The sequence below is a fragment of the Bos indicus genome, chromosome 5, assembly GCF_029378745.1.
Source record: "Bos indicus isolate NIAB-ARS_2022 breed Sahiwal x Tharparkar chromosome 5, NIAB-ARS_B.indTharparkar_mat_pri_1.0, whole genome shotgun sequence".
NCBI lineage: Eukaryota > Metazoa > Chordata > Mammalia > Artiodactyla > Bovidae > Bos > Bos indicus.
Window position 1 is genome coordinate 9,877,023 of NC_091764.1, and position 18,806 is coordinate 9,895,828.

General features: G+C 37.6%; 1 protein-coding gene across 1 annotated transcript in view; it reads left to right on the plus strand.

Moving 5' to 3' along the window:
* Nucleotides 1–6,943: 6,943 nt before the first annotated feature.
* Nucleotides 6,944–18,806, plus strand: part of OTOGL (otogelin like) — a 175,505-nt gene continuing 163,642 nt past the window's right edge. The window contains exons 1-4 of the mRNA XM_070788849.1: nucleotides 6,944–8,559; nucleotides 9,569–9,608; nucleotides 10,551–10,599; nucleotides 17,087–17,153. Of these exons, the coding sequence (XP_070644950.1) occupies nucleotides 8,481–8,559; nucleotides 9,569–9,608; nucleotides 10,551–10,599; nucleotides 17,087–17,153 (235 nt within the window). The 5' untranslated portion in view covers nucleotides 6,944–8,480. The remainder of the gene's footprint in view (nucleotides 8,560–9,568; nucleotides 9,609–10,550; nucleotides 10,600–17,086; nucleotides 17,154–18,806) is intronic.

Sequence of the window (18,806 nt, forward strand, 5' to 3'; positions counted from 1 at the left end):
CTTGAGGCCCACCCACACTGGGGAGGACAATCTGCTTTGTTCAGTCTACCAATTCACATGTTAATCTCATCCAGAAATACCTTCACAGACACATTCAAAATACTACTGATATTTAACTGAATATCTGGGCATCCTGTGGTTCTGTCAAGTTAACACATAAAATCAGCTATGGCCATCCTCCATTTTCTTAGTTTCTCTGTTTCAGTTATGGATCATTGCATGTCAAGGAATAAAACCCTAACCAAGTTAATTTAAGTAAAAAAGGAAGTGATCGGGTAGATGTAGTCATGGAAACTAAAAATGTGGTGAAGCATCCTCGCTATCACTTTCTCTGCTTCCTTTGGAACATCTGTTCCATTCTCCTATTTCTTTTTGCAGAATAGCTTTCTTTGCTTATGTAACAACATACATGACTGGAAAATAGCTGCCATCTCTAATTCTGTGTGAACAAAATGTTCCAGGGCCCACAGCCTTATGACAACATGTGACTTTTGTCTCTATGATTTGTGTTTCAATACCTGAGAAAGAGAACTGGATCCATTGTAGGACCACCATGTATTATTTTGCTTAGAAGGCAATGGCACCCCACTCCAGTACTCTTGCCTGGAGAATCCCATGGCCGGAGGAGCCTGGTGGGCTGCAGTCCATGGGGTCGCTAAGAGTCGGACACGACTGAGTGACTTCACTTTCACTTTTCACTTTCATGCATTGGAGAAGGAAATGGCAACCCACTCGAGTGTTCTTGCCTGGAGAATCCCAGGGACGGGGGAGCCTGGTGGGCTGCTATCTATGGGGTCGCATAGAGTCTGAGACAACTGAAGTGACTTAGCAGCAGCAGCAGCCTGTCCCCAGTGGCCAGAGAATGTAAGGGCACGTTAGTTCCTGTTGCTGCTGTAACAAATCACCACAGACTTAATAGCTAAAAACAACGCAAGTTTGTTATCTTTTGGTTCTGAAGGTCAGAAATCTGAAATGAATTTCACTGGGCTAGAATCAAGATGTTGGCAGAACTGCATTCCTTCTGGAAGCTCTAGGAGAGAATCTTTTCCATTGCCTGCTTCTAGAAGCTCCTTGAAATCCATGGCTTATGGCTGCTTCATCCCTCTTTGAATCTCTCTTGCACGCCAATTCTTTTGATTTCTGCTTTCACTGATAAGGACTCAGTGGTTACATTGGGCCCACAGGGAACTAAATTAACTAACTTCATTTCATCCATAAATCTCTTTTGCAGTGTAAGGCAAAATTCACAAGCTCTGGAAATTAGGACATGGATGTCTGGAGCCATTATTCCACCTATCCTAGTGAGAGCTGCAAAGATAAGATCCCAATGGAGCAGAAGCTATGTAGCCTCTGGAAGGAATTCCTCTGCAAAAGAAGTGTCGAAAGAGGAGGAAGCAAATTAGCAAATTAAATAACAGACCCATTTCATCTTCCCAAACAAAGGACTGTTTACTAGTAGGTGATGAGTCTGGCTCTCCACCTCCACTTAATTTTTCCAACCTCTGTTTTGTTCTCCTCCAGGGGATCTGTCAGTGTCTCCATATGTGTAATTCACTTGCATTTCTTTTTTTGGAATAGAATGGACTAGTTTGGTATTAATCTCCCCAAAGCTAGATTCCTTTTACAACACAGATGCCTAACCTCCTTAGATTCATGGATCAGAAAACACTGGATGTGATGGAGCTGGGTTTGAGAATCTGTGCTTATAATACACTCCCTAGGTGATTCTCGTGTACACCAAAGTTTGAGAACCACCTCTGTATTCTACAGTAAAGTTGATAAACTTATCTTGTCAGAAGAGAAGACTGAAAAAAACCTTCCAAGGGAACTAGTATGTTTTCACTGCAGCTTTTGGGAGAAACTGATAACAATTTTGCATGTAACTCAGTAAGACTAATTCAGGCTGGGAGCCAGAGAAGAGGTCATGTCAAGATAAGGGGGAAACACTTTTTGGGGCTGATCTGACCTTCATGTGACTCTCAAATCACAATAAAGGGCTTAGGTTTTTTTTTTTGAGTTATGTTTTCATATTGATTTGTGCTCTGCTGAAAACCACAACGATGCCATGTCTCTAAAGGCAGTTTTTCTGTGTTAACCTTGCCAGCCTAGTAAAGGTAGAAGATGACAAGCTGATGTTTGACTCTCCAGGCTGCAGACTGCAGTGGCTATTGTAAATTTTCGTCAGATGTCTGAGTTGGAATCTTGGTGTTATATGAAGCCATCTCAACCATGACATTTAGGGATCTGACAGGTTTTGATGTATTTTAAATAATTTGATCCAAGTAAGAGATGTTCTCCAAGCCAGGCTTCAGCAATATGTGAACCGTGAACTTCCTGATGTTCATGCTGGTTTTAGAAAAGGCAGAGGAACCAGAGATCAAATTGCCAACATCCGCTGGATCATGGAAAAAGCAAGAGAGTTCCAGAAAAACATCTATTTCTGCTTTATTGACTGTGCCAAAGCCTTTGACTGTGTGCATCATAATAAACTGTGGAAAATTCTGAAAGAGATGGAAATACCAGACCACCTGATCTGCCTCTTGAGAAATCTGTATGCAGGTCAGGAAGCAACAGTTAGAACTGGACATGGAACAACAGACTGGTTCCAAATAGGAAAAGGAGTTCGTCAAGGCTGTATATTGTCACCCTGCTTATTTAACTTATATGCAGAGTACATCATGAGAAACGCTGGACTGGAAGAAACACAGGCTGGAATCAAGATTGCCGGGAGAAATATCAACAACCTCAGATATGCAGATGACCCCACCCTTACGGCAGAAAGTGAAGAGGAACTAAAAAGCCTCTTGATGAAAGTGAAAGAGGAGAGTGAAAAAGTTGGCTTAAAGCTCAACATTCAGAAAACTAAGATCATGGCATCTGGTCCCATCACTTCATGGGAAATAGATGGGGAAACAGTGGAAACAGTGTCAGACTTTAATTTTTTGGGCTCCAAAATCACTGCAGATAGTGATTGCAGCCATGAAATTAAAAGACGCTTACTCCTTGGAAGGAAAGTTATGACCAACCTAGAGAGCATATTCAAAAGCAGAGACATTACTTTGCCAACAAAGGTCCATCTAGTCAAGTCTATGGTTTTTCCTGTGGTCATGTATGAATGTGAGAGTTGGACTGTGAAGAAAGCTGAGCACTGAAGAATTGATGCTTTTGAACTGTGGTGTTGGAGAAGACTCTTGAGAGTCCCTTGGACTGCAAGGAGATCCAACCAGTCCATTTTGAAGGAGATCAGCCCTGGGATTTCTTTGGAGGGAATGATGCTGAAGCTGAAACTCCAGTACTTTGGCCACCTCATGCAAAGAGCTGATTCATTGGAAAAGACTCTGATGCTGGGAGGGATTGAGGGCAGGAGGAGAAGGGGACGCCAGAGGATGATATGGCTGATGGCATCACTGACTTGATGGACTTGAGTCTGAGTGAACTCCGGGAGTTTGTGAGGGACAGGGAGGCCTGGTATGCTGTGATTCATGGGGTCGCAAAGAGTCGGACATGACTGAGCGACTGAACTGAACTGATGAGATGCTTTGATATGCTTTCTTTGTAAGTTTGTAGTTGTTTTGAATAACTTGGATATAATTAATACAAGAGTTAATGAGGTAAATATTTACCTGTGAATCATCAGTTCAGTTCAGTTCAGTCGCTCAGTCGTGTCCGACTCTTTGTGACCCTATGAACTGCAGCATACCAGGCCTCCCTGTCCATCACCAACTCCCAGAGTTCACCCAAACCCATGTCCATTGAGTTGGTGATGCCATCCAACCATCTTATCCTCTGTTGTCCCCTTCTCCTGTTGCCCTCAATCTTTCCCAGCATCAGAGTCTTTTCCAATGAGTCAGCTCTTTGTATCAGGTGGCCAAAGTACTGGAGTTTCAGCTTCAGCATCAGTCCTTCCAATGAACACCCAGGACTGATCTCCTTTAGGATGGACTGGTTGGATCTCCTTGCAGTCCAAGGGACTCTCAAGAGTCTTCTCCAACACCACAGTTCAAAAGCATCAATTCTTTGGTGCTCAGCTTTCTTTATAGTCCAACTCTCACATCTATACATGACCACTGGAAAAACCATAGCCTTGACTAGACGGACCTTTGTTGACAAAGTAGTGTCTCTGTTTTCCAATATGCTGTCTAGGTTGGTCATAACTTTTCTTCCAAGGAGTAAGTGTCTTTTAATTTCATGGCTGCAATCACCATCTGCAGTGATTTTGGAGCCCAGAAAAATAAAGTCATAGATGACTCCATATTAAAGTCTAATTCAGTTGAGAATGTATGTTGCAAATATACAGAGTAGTAGCCTAGAAAATAAGAGCATATAATTTTTGATGTTGGTGGTTCTGTTTTTGGCAGTACAGACGATTAAACAACCTAAAAATTTGTCAGCTATTAAATACTTGGGCATGCTGAATAAAAAAGTAGTCATCTATCTAAGTGATTGGATGGAAGTAGGGAATATCACCAGAGGCCAAAAACAAAGCAGAAACTAGATTTGGCATTCCCTCACTTTGAGTCTTGGATCTGAATTTATACTTAGTACATTGGGAACTCTCAAGTTGAGAAATTTGCATGAAATTCCTTACAGCAATTGGCAGAAGCAGATAGAAACTCTTTTTTGGAGGAGCACATTTTCACCCTTGGCAGTAAAGAATCATCATAGAAAATGTTGTACCATACATGGACCCCAAACTCAAAATTACAAAATCTATGAGGTAACTTACTCTAAGTTTGAGAAGCAAACACAGCCAGCAACAAGGTTAGGAACCTCCTCCCCTTGAGAAATTCAGGTAACTTTATCCCTCAGCAACTCTAAAATAAGTAAGTCCAAAATGATTGAAGATTAAAATGGAATTGAAAACATGAGAAACCAACTTAATTTATATTGTTATACATACATATAGGGTATTGTGTATTACACGATATATTATAAATGCACATGCAATGTGCTGTAGTATGTAAGTACTTTAGAAAAAAGAACTATAGGAAATACTGGTTTTATATCTTGAACTTGATGCTAAAATGTTGGCAAGATGAAACTTTAGTTGTAGGAACATTACTTCTTTCAAGATGAAAGATAGTGGCACCATAGCAACTTGAAAAGTGAATGTCCCTATAAAATAATACAGTAACTTCTGTGGGTGAGCTTTAAATTGAAATTATGGCCAACATAGATCTACTCATGACACACAGTCTGTATTTAGAAAAGTTAAGATAGATGTCATCTGCAAATTAAATTACAAGAAATACCAGCAAGTGCCAAACAACACACTTTGTGAAAGCATAAATAGAACACTGAAAAACTACTTTGTAACAAGGCAGTTACGTTCAGAGTGGTTAAAATCAAACCAAAGATATAGGATTCTTTTTGCTGCTCAATGATAACGTAATTCCGGATAAAATCACTAACCTGAAATGTGTTAGGTTTAGTAGAGCAAGGGAGGAATAATTGCATTTCACTAGTGAATGTGATATGATGGGCATCAAATGTTATCTATTTTAGATTTGATTTCAATGAATGAAAAATGAGTGCTATACGAATCACCAAAGAAGTTAATTTTTCTTAAAGATGATAAACTTAATTAGAAACGTTCCTCTATTATTGATGGATAACTGTAAGCTCAGCAATTCCCCATACCTGCCAGTTGTTTTTAATGTGATGTGTTGAAGCCAGTAGTTTGTCAGGTGTCAGCTTTCTAAAGATCATATTCCATGTGGGAAAATCAGAAAGGGAACTGCTTATCCCATGCATTATGTAGTCGCCTCAGACTTCTTATGAACTTAATATCTCTTCACAAGCAGGCGACTGACTCACTCTTTGCCAGAGTTCCTTTGTCAGGGTAGAATGAAATATAAAAGCTGTCAACTAAATTTTGACAGTAATAACTTCATGTGGCAGCAGTTATAAATTCTTCTTTTGTGTGTGGTTCTGGGTTTAATCTTTCATCTAAACTCTCTATTGTAGTTATCCATGGAAGTCTATTTTGCTTATTTCATGCAGCCTACCATTTAATGTAATGACTTCATAAAACAGTTAGTTGAAAAAGAACTTGCAATTTCTGGTATTGTTTTCTCTGCCATTGTTCATTCTACTAATCTCCCACCTCCTGTAAACCTGGATGCAGGAAGAATAGAAATCCAGCATACACTAAACCTCTAGCTATAAAAGAATGGTCACCCTGAGAAGTCCCACTATAATTTCTACTGTTTTCTTTACTAGACAATTTAATTTATAGGTTTTAAATACATAGAGTTCAAAATAGAATAAGAGTAGTAAAAATGCCAGATGATATAGCCTTGGAATTTCCAACTTTAACTCGTGAAAATAGTTGCGATGCTTTTGAATTGAACGTTTAAAGATACTGTATGAAATTTGAGATGAAAAGTTGAGAGTTCTTACATTTGAATTAAGTACGTAAAGTATCTAAGTATTATATTAGAAAGAAATGCTTTTCTCAGGCTTTATATTGCTGTTTACTTATCCTTCCTCACCAAGTTCTGGTAGTATTTAGAAATAACTGTAAACATTATCAAAATTTTTCTTTTTTGAACCATGAAATTTAACTTTGGCTGCCATTTTTTATTTTTCTATAAGTATGACACTTGTGAAAAGTTTTAAGTCAAGCAGTTACCAGAGTGAGGAAAAAATAATCCTAAAATATGATTTATAGAATCTTCACATTTTAGGTTGATTTTTATAGGAAACTATGAAGCTAAGAGAAACGGTTTTAAATTAAGGTGGGAACTTAGTAATGTGTATGTTATATACATTTTCATGCTTTTCAGAAAGAGGTAATAAATATCTTGTGTAAACAAATTTGGTGCATTGAATTAAAAATTTTTTGTAGGAAAATTATTGTTCTCTAAACAAATTTCAAGCTTTAAAATTTATTCTGTATTCACATCTTAAGTGTGTAGAATATTAAGTTTAAAAGGTACATATTTTTAGACCAATAATTAGAGTGTAAATATAAATAACTAGGTCTATCTGTTTAGAATTGTATTAATTTATTGTCTAATTAGTTTGAGTAATGACCAATAACCTTTTGATAAATATTTATTAAACACATACTACACTTAAATTATTTAAAGTAATTCATCAAAATTTTAAAATGAGTGGTACATATATGTGTGTGTGTGTAGGCATAGAGCTACTTGTATTTTGAGGGAGTTTATGTGTTTCTTCATGCTTAAAATATGAAGTTAAGGGAAACATCTTCTCTTGGCTCATAGAACTGGCAATTATATAGGCAGTGGAAAGGCATTAAGATCATGTAAAACAAGAGTAAAAGATTATTAAGTTTGAGACATAGACAATAAACTGTTTATATAATAGGTGTTGGGCATGCAATGTATCAGGATATCAAGGATATTTTCACAGAAAAGACCTGAAAGTCACTGCATAAAAAGTATCTGAGTACAGCAAGATATGAAGAACTGCTGTGTATTTTTGTCTCAAAGGTAGTTCTTGTGTGGTTAGAGATTCTTTACTACTGTGACCCATCTGCTAAGTGAGTCTGATACTTGTGCAGGAAACAGGGGATCTGTTATGGAAATGTGCACCCACTGTACAATCATGGCCTTCACTCATTTATGGGCTTAGCTCCTTTCTTTGAAGTTGGTTGTGAAATATTAGAGCTGTTCTCTGATACTAATCCAGGCAATCCGTCGCTTCCAGAGAAGAGTGCACTTTCTGCTGAATTAAGAAGTCCTTCCTTGTTGTCTAATTGGGTGCATGTCATAGAGGATGGAAAAACAGGGTGTGAAGGAAGGTTTTCAGGATTAAGTGAGTTACTTATTTTCTGTTTAAAATCAAATATTAGACTATCATCTTTTTGTATTATTTTCTGCTTCAATTGAGGAATATTTAATAGAAAGATCTGTGGGCACATGAACAGATCAACTTAAACTACACTGTAATGGGACTAGAGTTGAAAATATATGCACATAATTTTAGTTTACTTATAAATCTTAAAGAAAAGTTTATGAGAACATTTAGACATTCTGGGAATGACTGATAGGATTGTATTTCATCTTCCTTCAAAGGACAGTAATTATTTCATGAATAAAACATGGAAGAGATCAACAGTTAGGAATAATGTTTATCTCTCATGACATCAGGAGATAATAGTGTTTTTTGTTTGTTTGATGCTATGTCTTTCGAAGTCATAAAAGGCTAATGATATAGGCTACAAAGGGTATGCTGTGCGGGAGTGGGGTAGGGTGTAACACACACGGGCTCAGGTAAGAAGCTGCCATGCATTGCTAATGAGAGACTCAGCCAAAGGGCTGCCTGCAAGTCCCAAAGCTTCAGGTGCTCTATGTGGTTAGAAAGGCTGGAATTCCTTTTTTAATTCCTTTATTACAAAGCTATATTTATAAGAATTAGAGCCCTCTACAAATACTCATACTTCTAAGATGCCATCATAGTAAAGACCAACAATTTAGTTACATTTCAGGGGAAAAGGCTATACTGAAATGAACATTGTGAGAAAACTCAATTTAATGATACCTTGGAGTATATTCTTGCTTCATATACTGCTGTTTTCATTACAAGGTAAGAACTCATGTTAAACTTTTACCTTATCTTATTGTTTTTTAGTCTTTCTTGTGAATGGTGGAAACTGTCTCCTCTTATACTGTAAAACACTTTGAAGTCATTGGAATGGGTATATACTAAATGACACTCAGATCATTTTTTGGGAAACTTTTTAATAATGTGGATAATTTGGAACTTTTAGTTTTAAATTTATGAGTATCTTTTTAAAATGTTAAAATCATGATTTTATTATGCTATAAAACTGTACTCGAAGAAACTCTGATTCCCTTTCTCTTCTAAATAATGGTTTAAAATAGTTGTATAAATTAAACATTTGAAATTTTACAGTAGACAAGGAGACATTGAGTATTTAAACTTTCTTGATGTCATCAAGTCAAAGAATGGCAAAAGAATGTCTTAAGAAGGATTTAACATTTGAGACTAAGAACTGATTTTCAATTATATCAAGATATTTATAAATTAATTTTATAAAGTATTTTTATGGCAGAAAGCATTTATTCACATTTAGCCATACATTTATTTACATTTAATCACTGAAAAGGGCTATATATTTTGGGACTTGTAGAGGAAGTGGGAAAAATTACTAAAGGTGAAAAGCTAGCATGGTTACAGACACTATCTTCCAATCCTAATAGTGACTGAAACTCCAAGAAAAAATAGTCTTAGAGTGTTGAGAGCTGGAGGGGACTTTGAAGATCAACTTGGCCCCCACCATCATTTTGTGATGCGCTTGCTGAACTTCGGTATTTGCTACGTGGTAGGATGGGACTAAAGCTTGGATCTCTGTCTTCAAGACTAGTGCTTATTCCACTGTATCATGCCCTTCTATGTGCACTGCCCATTCTTTCTGGGTTACTGGTCACCCTTATGGCTCATAAGGAACTTGCTGGTCAAAATCTCAGTCTGTATTTTAGAATTACATTTAAACTTGTTTTATAATCAGAACATGTGGCCAAGATATTTGGATAATTTTTTCATTCTTATCACATATGTTTATCTCTGGCAGGCTATATTTGTACATCATCCATCTTGACGAGAACATCAGAGTGAGTATTTCTTGTTCTTCATGTCCTCTGAAACATAAAGATAATGGGAACGAGCCAAACTCAGCAGACTGTGCATCTGCTTTCAAAAAAATTAATGCAATATTTTATAAAACAAGGGCATGAGATGTAGTTCTTTAAACATTTCCACAAATTAAAAATTATTAAGTGTTTAGTTCCTTATCAACAGAACAAAATTATTTCCTTTTATTTTAATTATAAAAGGAATTTTGGTGATATCCAATGACTGTGGATACTAAGGAGATATTATTTTCATTTCAAAAGAAGTTATTAATATATTCAGTAATTTCCTATTGTTATCATTAGTATGCATCATTGATTAGAAACGTGCAATATTCTTAACAGATTAAAGCAGTTTTTAATGATAAAAAGAATAAAATGGTTCTAGCAGTCAGTAATGAAAATTATTTTTTGGACTAGATTGATCTGTTTAATGAAAAGCAGAATTATACCTATTTATTTTGATAATGTGGTTTGATGCACTTACTCACAGTAATGTTAATCTGAACACATGGAAAAGAGAGAGAATTGAGTATTCCATTTGAAAAAAGTCGACGTGCACTTGCCGGATACTTATGAAGTATTTTATGAAGGCATGTGGAGCAATTATCGTGCATGTTGGTGCTACAGTGTTACGCTATTTTGTTTATTTCTCTATCTCAAAGTTCCTTCCTAAAATGCAGTTTACATCAGTGACTGAAGAGATCTGGGGACACTCCCGAATTTTGTAAAATGAGACAGCGCCACCACACAAATCTAACCCCTCCAAAAGGGGGAGGGGGACCTTTTCAATGTTAAACCAAGAAAGACCTCTTTGATAAAGTGATGGAAATCTGGAGGAAAACATCAGCTCTCTCTTGGGAAAGGCTTGTTCAGGTTGCCTAGGGGCCTTTGACTATACAGGTTCTTTTTGTTTTCTTCCAGAAACAGGTTTAATGAAAATCTACAGAAAAGAGCTCTTTTAGCAGCCCAGGTAGGTTATGCCTCAGATGGAGAGAGAAGCTGAGAAATAATCCATTGTGCTCTGGGCCTCTGCTGTCACTTCAACAATGAGACCTTTGTGGAGGCAAATAAAATGCTAAAAACAAGACAAGGAGGAGGAAGAGGCAAAGTAACTTCTCCAGCGCTGTTCTGTGATGCTCCAGTTCAGGCTTAGCTCACAATTACTTGTTTGTGGTCAAATGCTTTTCTGCTATTCATCTCAGTTCCCTACTGATAGGTTACCACAATTTGTGAGAGATTTAATCTCATTACTTGCCAGAACATTTTAATTGGTTTAAAAATTAAGTACAATATCAGAGGACAATGAAAATAGGACAGATACAAGCAAACAGGAGCAGAGAAAGGTGTGCATGATCTGAGTTAAGCACCACAAAAGGGCCCCAGAAGTGTCCTCCCGTCCTGACAAACAGGTTTTATATTATCTAATAAATCCAAATTATAGGCACTGATGAAGAAGTGACTTTTTTTTTTAGAGGGGTTGAGTAGCACTGAATTTGAGGACACCTTTTTGCTTGAGTCCTTTTATCTAAATGATATTCTGTGACATAATCGTAGTATCTTCAAATTATGGTTGGAATGTTTAAATGGGTGGATTTTTAAAAATAGTTCTCTGTTAAAGATGGATGGTAAGATAGAGAATCCTGACTCAAAAAGGTATTTCTTTGGAAAGTAATATGATTTGAGTATTTATGTAGCAGACAGCTTATATATTCAAGGTCTTTGTCAAATGCTGAATTGTAATCAATTTCTGTTAGCATTTTCTGATGGATGCCTAATTATTTTATATTTAAAGATATAAATATATCTGTAATATATTTTAATATTTAACTTAATTAAAGATAATTGGGAAAAAAAGAGATATGATATGCTGTTGTGACAATTCAGAAGACAGAACTAATTTATCCTCAACAAGAATGAAGATCTTTCTTTGTACTAGTACAGGCAAAGAATTGTCTTTGAAAGGGAAACACTTTTTATTTCTAAAAAGTATTTTGTGTATGTAAGTACTTAATGTATCATGTGAAGTGGTTAAAATGGTTTTTCTCTGAGAAATGTTAAGTACATGTTTACCAGTAGGCCATGTTAGCCACAAAAAGACATCCACACAACTCAGTAGAAAATTTAATTTTTTTTAATTTTATTTTTAAACTTTACAATATTGTATTGGTTCTGCCATATATCGAAATGAATCCACCACAGGCATACATGTGTTCCCCATCCTGAACCCTCATCCCTCCTCCCTCCCCATACCATCCCTCTGGGTCGTCCCAGTGCACCAGCCCCAAGCATCCAGTATCATGCATCGAACCTGGACTGGCGACTCGTTTCTTACATGATATTTTACATATTTCAATGCCATTCTCCCAAATCATCTCACCCTCTCCCTCTCCCACAGAGTCCAAAAGACTGTTCTATACATCAGTGTCTCTTTTGCTGTCTCATATACAGGGTTATTGTTACCATCTTTCTAAATTCCATATATATGCATTAGTATACTGTATTGGTGTTTTTCTTTCTGGCTTACTTCACTCTGTATAATAGGCTCCAGTTTCATCCACCTCATTAGAACTGATTCAAATGTATTCTTTTTAATGGCTGAGCAATACTCCATTGTGTATATGTACCATAGCTTTCTTATCCATTCATCTGCTGATGGACATCTAGGTTGCTTCCATGTCCTGGCTATTATAAACAGTGCTGTGATGAACATTGGGGTACACGTGTCTCTTTGAATTCTGGTTTCCTCGGTGTGTATTCCCAGTAGTGGGATTGCTGGATCATAAGGCAGTTCTATTTCCAGTTTTTTAAGGAATCTCCACACTGTTCTCCATAGTGGCTGTACTAGTTTGCATTCCCACCAACAGTGTAAGAGGGTTCCCTTTTCTCCACACCCTCTCCAGCATTTATTGCTTGTAGACTTTTGGATCGCAGCCATTCTGACTGGCGTGAAATGGTACCTCATAGTGGTTTTGATTTGCATTTCTCTGATAATGAGTGATGTTGAGCATCTTTTCATGTGTTTGTTAGCCATCTGTATGTCTTCTTTGGAGAAATGTCTATTTAGTTCTTTGGCCCATTGTTTGATTGAGTCATTTATTTTTCTGGAGTTGAGCTGTAGGAGTTGCTTGTATATTCTTGAGATTAGTTGTTTGTCAGTTGCTTCATTTGCTATTATTTTCTCCCAATCTGAAGGCTGTCTTTTCACCTTGCTAATAGTTTCCTTTGATGTGCAGAAGCTTTTAAGTTTAATTAGGTCCCATTTGTTTATTTTTGCTTTTATTTCCAATATTCTGGGAGGTGGGTCATAGAGGATCCTGTTGTGATGTATGTCGGAGAGTGTTTTGCCTATGTTTTCCTCTAGGAGTTTTATAGTTTCTGGTCTTACGTTTAGATCTTTAATCCATTTTGAGTTTATTTTTGTGTATGGTGTTAGAAAGTGGTCTAGTTTCATTCTATTACAAGTGGTTGACCAGATTTCCCAGCACCACTTGTTAAAGAGATTGTCTTTAATCCATTGTATATTCTTGCCTCCTTTGTCAAAGATAAGGTGTCCATATGTGTGTGGATTCATCTCTGGGCTTTCTATTTTGTTCCATTGATCTATAAGAAAATTTATTTTTGAGATAAACTTTATTCTGGTAGAACCTACTAGATTGGAGAACCTGTGAAACATACCCCACAGCTGTCACATTAAGCAGCCTATGGATGGGCTTATTCTATTGACCATTTGGATTTTTTAGAATTTGTATAATTTACCCCCCAGAGGTATGTTAATGCCTGCATTTTGTTTATAAGTGAGAAATGCACTTGTCTTGATTTCTTTTAGAGAGACTGAAGAGCTGGACACTTCTATTTCCTGTAGCTGGAGAACATGCACCAACATTATTTAACATCTGAACAAACTCTAAGAGAAGAAATGTTAAAGAAGGGCAATGAGGTTGCAATGATGCCTTGCACAGTTTAGGACTGAAATTTCATCTGTGACAAAGGCCATTCTTGTCCACAGATTCACTTCCCCACTCTAGGAACACGGACTGATCTGTGCACCCAAGGACTCAGGAGTACGTTGACAATGAGTTAACAGTGAGCAGAGGAGGGTAGACACACACTTCTGTGAATGTCCCTATAATTGTGCACGGTCCCTGTGCTGCCCTTGTGCAACTGTACCTGTCCGTGTGCACTGCAGTGACTTCTCTGTGCTTCTCGCCCTCCTGTGGGTTTGTAATTGGCACTGAAGAGGAATGGGCTGTCCTCTTTCGTCAGTTATGTGAATACATGCACCCACAGCTTGTAACTTTTCTTTGCATTTGTGTCGCATTTCAAGACTCTTCTCCTGAAAGCAGAGGCAAATTGTTTATTAGAGGGTACGGGCAATTTGTATGTGCAGGAGCGGGGTAGGGGGAGGAAAGGGAGCCAGGGAAGGGAGAAAATCCAGCTCATCTCTGTCAATGAGGGGTCTTCCTGCTTTAAACATCTGGGGCTCAGTCTTGCGGGCATCCCTCTGAGGAACTGTGTAGAGTGTTTTAGAATTGTTTCTCCAAGGAATCGGGTAGCTGGGATACTTATCCACCCACACCTGCCTCTCATTGATGGAGGGCAGCTTCTGGGGGCACTTAAATCTCCTGAAAGGCATTTCTCTTGTCTGTTCTGCTTGGACTCTACCCTAAGGCAGAGACGAAAAGAAGCTCGTGCTTGAGAGTTTCAATATGCTCAAAAGCCCAGATGCAGGGAAAGTTCAAGATGGGCTAAGAGGATGTGAGGAGGGGCATCAACAGAACATTTTGTAGTCATGGTTCTAAACAACTTTGGGAGGCAGATCACTCCCATTTGCGTAAGGTCTATTTTTGGTTCCGTTGGTATTTGTTGACAACATAAAAGGGGCCGTGCTAGAGATATAACCATGAACAGCAGCGCTTGTTTTCTAGAAACTCAGTGTCTAGTGGAGGCAGACCTGTAAAGAAGTCCTTTTTGTGTAACTTGTTCATTGAATCTAAGACACCACCCATTATTTGCTATTGTTTGTATAACATGAAAAATGAAAAAAAAAAAAACCCTCCAATTATAGACATAAGCTATGCCATTCTGAGTTCAGATCTGTTATAAAAATAAAAGCTGTGTGTCATATCTTAGCATTAGTGAAACATCATGATGCATGGAATGTCGCAGTGAATAGGATGTTGTGGTGACCAGGAGGTGGGTGTCCTAGGTAGTAACTGTGATTTCCATGGAGGAGGTGTAGCCTAAGTTGAGTGAAAAACAAATTGTGTATTTTTGTCTTGGTCTAGTGTTACCCAGTGTAATTAGTGAACTTTAATCAGTTTTTGCTTAATAATGTAAGGAGGTAACATATTTACAAAAACTTATTATGTGCCTAGCACCATTCTTGGTGATTTACTTATCTCATTTCATTTAGTTCTCACAATTCTGTGAGACAGTTATTGTTATTCCATTTTACAGATTGGGAAACTGAGACTGAGCAGGTTAAATAATTTGTTCTCATTAATGAGCCTGTAGAGCCACAGCTGAAGTCAATATATACTGTTAGTGAGCACCAGCAATGATTCATTAGCACCCACATGAGAAGAGTTTGGTGCCCGGTAATATCGGTGGTTGTGTTAGGTTTAGGCAGTCCCAGACAATATGGCTAGAGAGAGCATAAGCCTTGTCTTGGGGGAATCCAGGTCGTAGACAGTTGTGAGTCTGACTTAGTTGGAAGAGAGAGGAAAAGGTAAAAAGAGGAGGCTGAACAGTGAGGACAAAATCTTGGAAGAATGAAAGCAGACAGCAGTGAACCTGGAGCCGTGATACGGGCCAAAGACTTTAGAAAAGAGCCTTGAAGTGGTGAGTGTGGGTGTCCTTTTTTCTGCCACGGGGCAGCTTTGCCTGTTAAAATAAGATGTTACCATGTAGAAAGGAGACCAGAATCTGTTGAAAAAGGGCTTTGTACCTGAAATCACAATCTTTATCCTGCTTTCTTCTTATCCTTCACTCTTTCCAGTTTTTCTAACATCTTCTGGTAGTCAATTTAACTATTACATGCCAAATTTGGGGAATACGTATTCTTCTGGTGAATGTAAAAATCCTGTTGGAAAGGACATTGCCCCAGATCATACACTAAACTGGCATTAAATTGGAATAAAAAGCCATAATCGATTAGTTTTAATAATCCACAATTATTTACTACTACTCCTCAGTCATGTCTGACTCTTTGCGACCCCATGGACTGTAGCCTACCAGGCTCCTTTGTCCATGGGATTTCCCAGGCAAGAGTACTGGAGTGGATTGCCGTTTCCTTTTCCAACTACTCCATATTAACCTCTCTAAATCTTATAATTTTATCTGGGTTCCTTAGATTAATATAAATCTCTTTCTTGCTAATCTTCTATATGTGAGGTATTATGCTGGAGCTACATAGTGAAGTATGTATCATTGTTCCCATTTCACAGACAAGTAAAAGAAGGTGCTAAGCAGTTAAGAAATTTGCCTTGGAGTAAAAAGTGGCAGAATCAGGCCTCTAATCCAGAACCTTTTGATTCTATAATTCATGCTCTTAATGAATACCCTGATGTCCTTTGGGCTCTATAAAAAGATACATCTCTATGGGAGAGGGAGAGGGTGGGAAGATTTAGGAGAATGGCATTGAAACATGTAAAATATCATGTATGAAACGAGATGCCAGTCCAGGTTCGATGCACGATACTGGATGCTTGGGGCTAGAGCACTGGGACGACCCAGAGGGATGGTATGGGGAGGGAGGAGGGAGGAGGGTTCAGGATGGGGAACACATGTATACCGGTGGCGGATTCATTTTGATATTTGGCAAAACTAATACAATTATGTAAAGTTTAAAAATAAAATAAAATTAAAAAAAAAAAAAAGCCACCACCACCACCACCACCAACAAAAAACACACACACACAAAAGATACATTTAACTGCTCTGTGAACTTTAAAGTGGCAGCTCTTTGGAGACTCAGGATGGCACACTCACACTTCAGCGGCTGAGGTTTCTGTGGATGGTATCTTGCCCAGATGGGTTGCAGATAGCGGGTACATCCCTGTCTGTTGGTCCTTCAGTCCCATGCATTTTTAAATATTTAAATATTTAGAAATATTTAAAAACTGCTACTTCTGCAGGCAAGGCAGTCAGCTAATGCAAAGATTAGATTCTGACCAGGCTCTTTTCCAAAGAGGGCAGGGAGGCAGAACTGAGGTCAGAGAGGATGAAGGACTTGTCAGATTCAGGAAACAAAACCAAACCTTGAAGTCAAATCTAACTACAACCCAAGAGGAGCCCTTTCTGCCGCTCCAAGATTTTGCCTTAATAGTCCAAGGAAAAATGGAGTCAGCTCTTTATGATTTCTGTGTTTGTAGCTGTTTTCCAGGTTTTCCAATTTGCATGTTCGCCTTGAATTAAGTAATTTAATTCTCTTGAATTCTGATTTCTTTCTTTTAAAGTTTGAAGCAACTTCTCCAAGATACTTCTTCCATGAAGCTATTAATTGGGGTGAGAGCAAAATAAAAGGTCAGTGCTAACTCTATGGTTTTGTATTTGCTTCTCAAAAGACCCCTTTGGGGCGTATAGTGAATGAACTCTATAATTTCCATATAATGCATGATGGAACTGAGCCAGGGTGGTAATAGGATCAGTTTAAGTTTACTTCACATAGAAATATGAATTATATTTGAAAACAAGCAAGGCTAAGCAGACAAAGCTCATAACTGTATGACCAGGAAAGATATCAGTGGATATCAGACTTTTTTTTTTTTTTCCTGAATGGACTCTTTGACATTGCTCTTTTTGCTTACCAATTTCTCATTTCCATTTAGCAATATGCTAATGGTAGTTTGAAATTCAATTTGATTTTTTTTTTTTGTATTTAAAAAAACAGGGGTTTCTGACCAGTTTTGTTTTGGTATCTGTTTTCAGGAGAATAAACAGGGTTGTAAATAAATTTTTGAAAGCGATAATTATGTGTGCTTATGTAATTACTTTGACATTTATTGATTGGAAAAATACAATATTGTGACTTAAGATAAAATTCAAAGATATATGTATATATGTACCCCCACCAGAAAAAGAGAACTGCATTTAAATTTATGACAAATGTCATTTTTATCTATATTTATGATCAAAATTAAGACAGCTCATTCCTCCTCAGTTAAGATATAATTAGAGAGTTGTATGTCTTTAAAAGTGGAGACATTTTAGATCAATGGATCTTAAGGTGTAAGGGTAATAGAGTTTTAAATTCTTGCCTTCTGCAGAACTGTGGTTAAAATACCACAGTTAGACTAGTGCCTTTCATGACCTTACCATATTCCAAAGAGAGCCAGTCTTTAGTAAACACTTTATGGTCACTCAAAGATGTTCTCTAGTTCTCTTGATGTGTTGCTTAAATCCTTCCTGTTGAGCTTTGCCAGGGTCTCTTGTCCTCTCCTTATTAGAGGAGGGATTTTCACTGTGATTCATTTGCAGCTTTCAAACTCACTCAGGAACTCATAGTTTCTTTCTTTCTCTTTCCAACATAATCCTTCGGGGTGATTTTTCTTTTCGTGAAAGAAAAAATATTTTTCATGACAACCAGCAGCAGCTTTGGCTTCTGCCCCATTAAAATTAGCTATGGGTCAGAAAGAATGCGTCATTTGCAATTAAGCCTGACGATTAATGCACAACTTCAAATAGAATGTTTAATCGTTCTCTTAAAAAATAAGAATTTCTTTTCGAATTCTATATTGTGCTTGATCCCTTGAGCTAATGATGGATGTTTTTCTTTAATACCACATTTGCTCCTGGAGAAGTAGCTGATCAGTTGTGCAGCTGGTGCCAAACTCTGTCAAGGGAATCATCTGCAGCTTGTGTGTTTCTGGTTCTCATCATCTGGGACAGGGATTCCTTACATGGGAACTTGACCTTTCAATTGCTTGAAGGAGGCTAACCTTTGCTCTCAGGGTAGTTTGAGATGTGAAAGCCTGTCTTTCTTATTTCACAGCACACATAATGAAATGAACTAGAAAGAGACTTGAGGAGCTTAATTCTTTAGCTTATCAAGGCAATAGGCCCAGGGTTCTATTTGAGTTAACAGAGGTTACAGTTAGTCCAAGCTAAATCTTGACAGATTGTGTTTATAAAAACAGATGCATGCCAGAAGATAACTAATTTTTTTTTGCCCTTCAG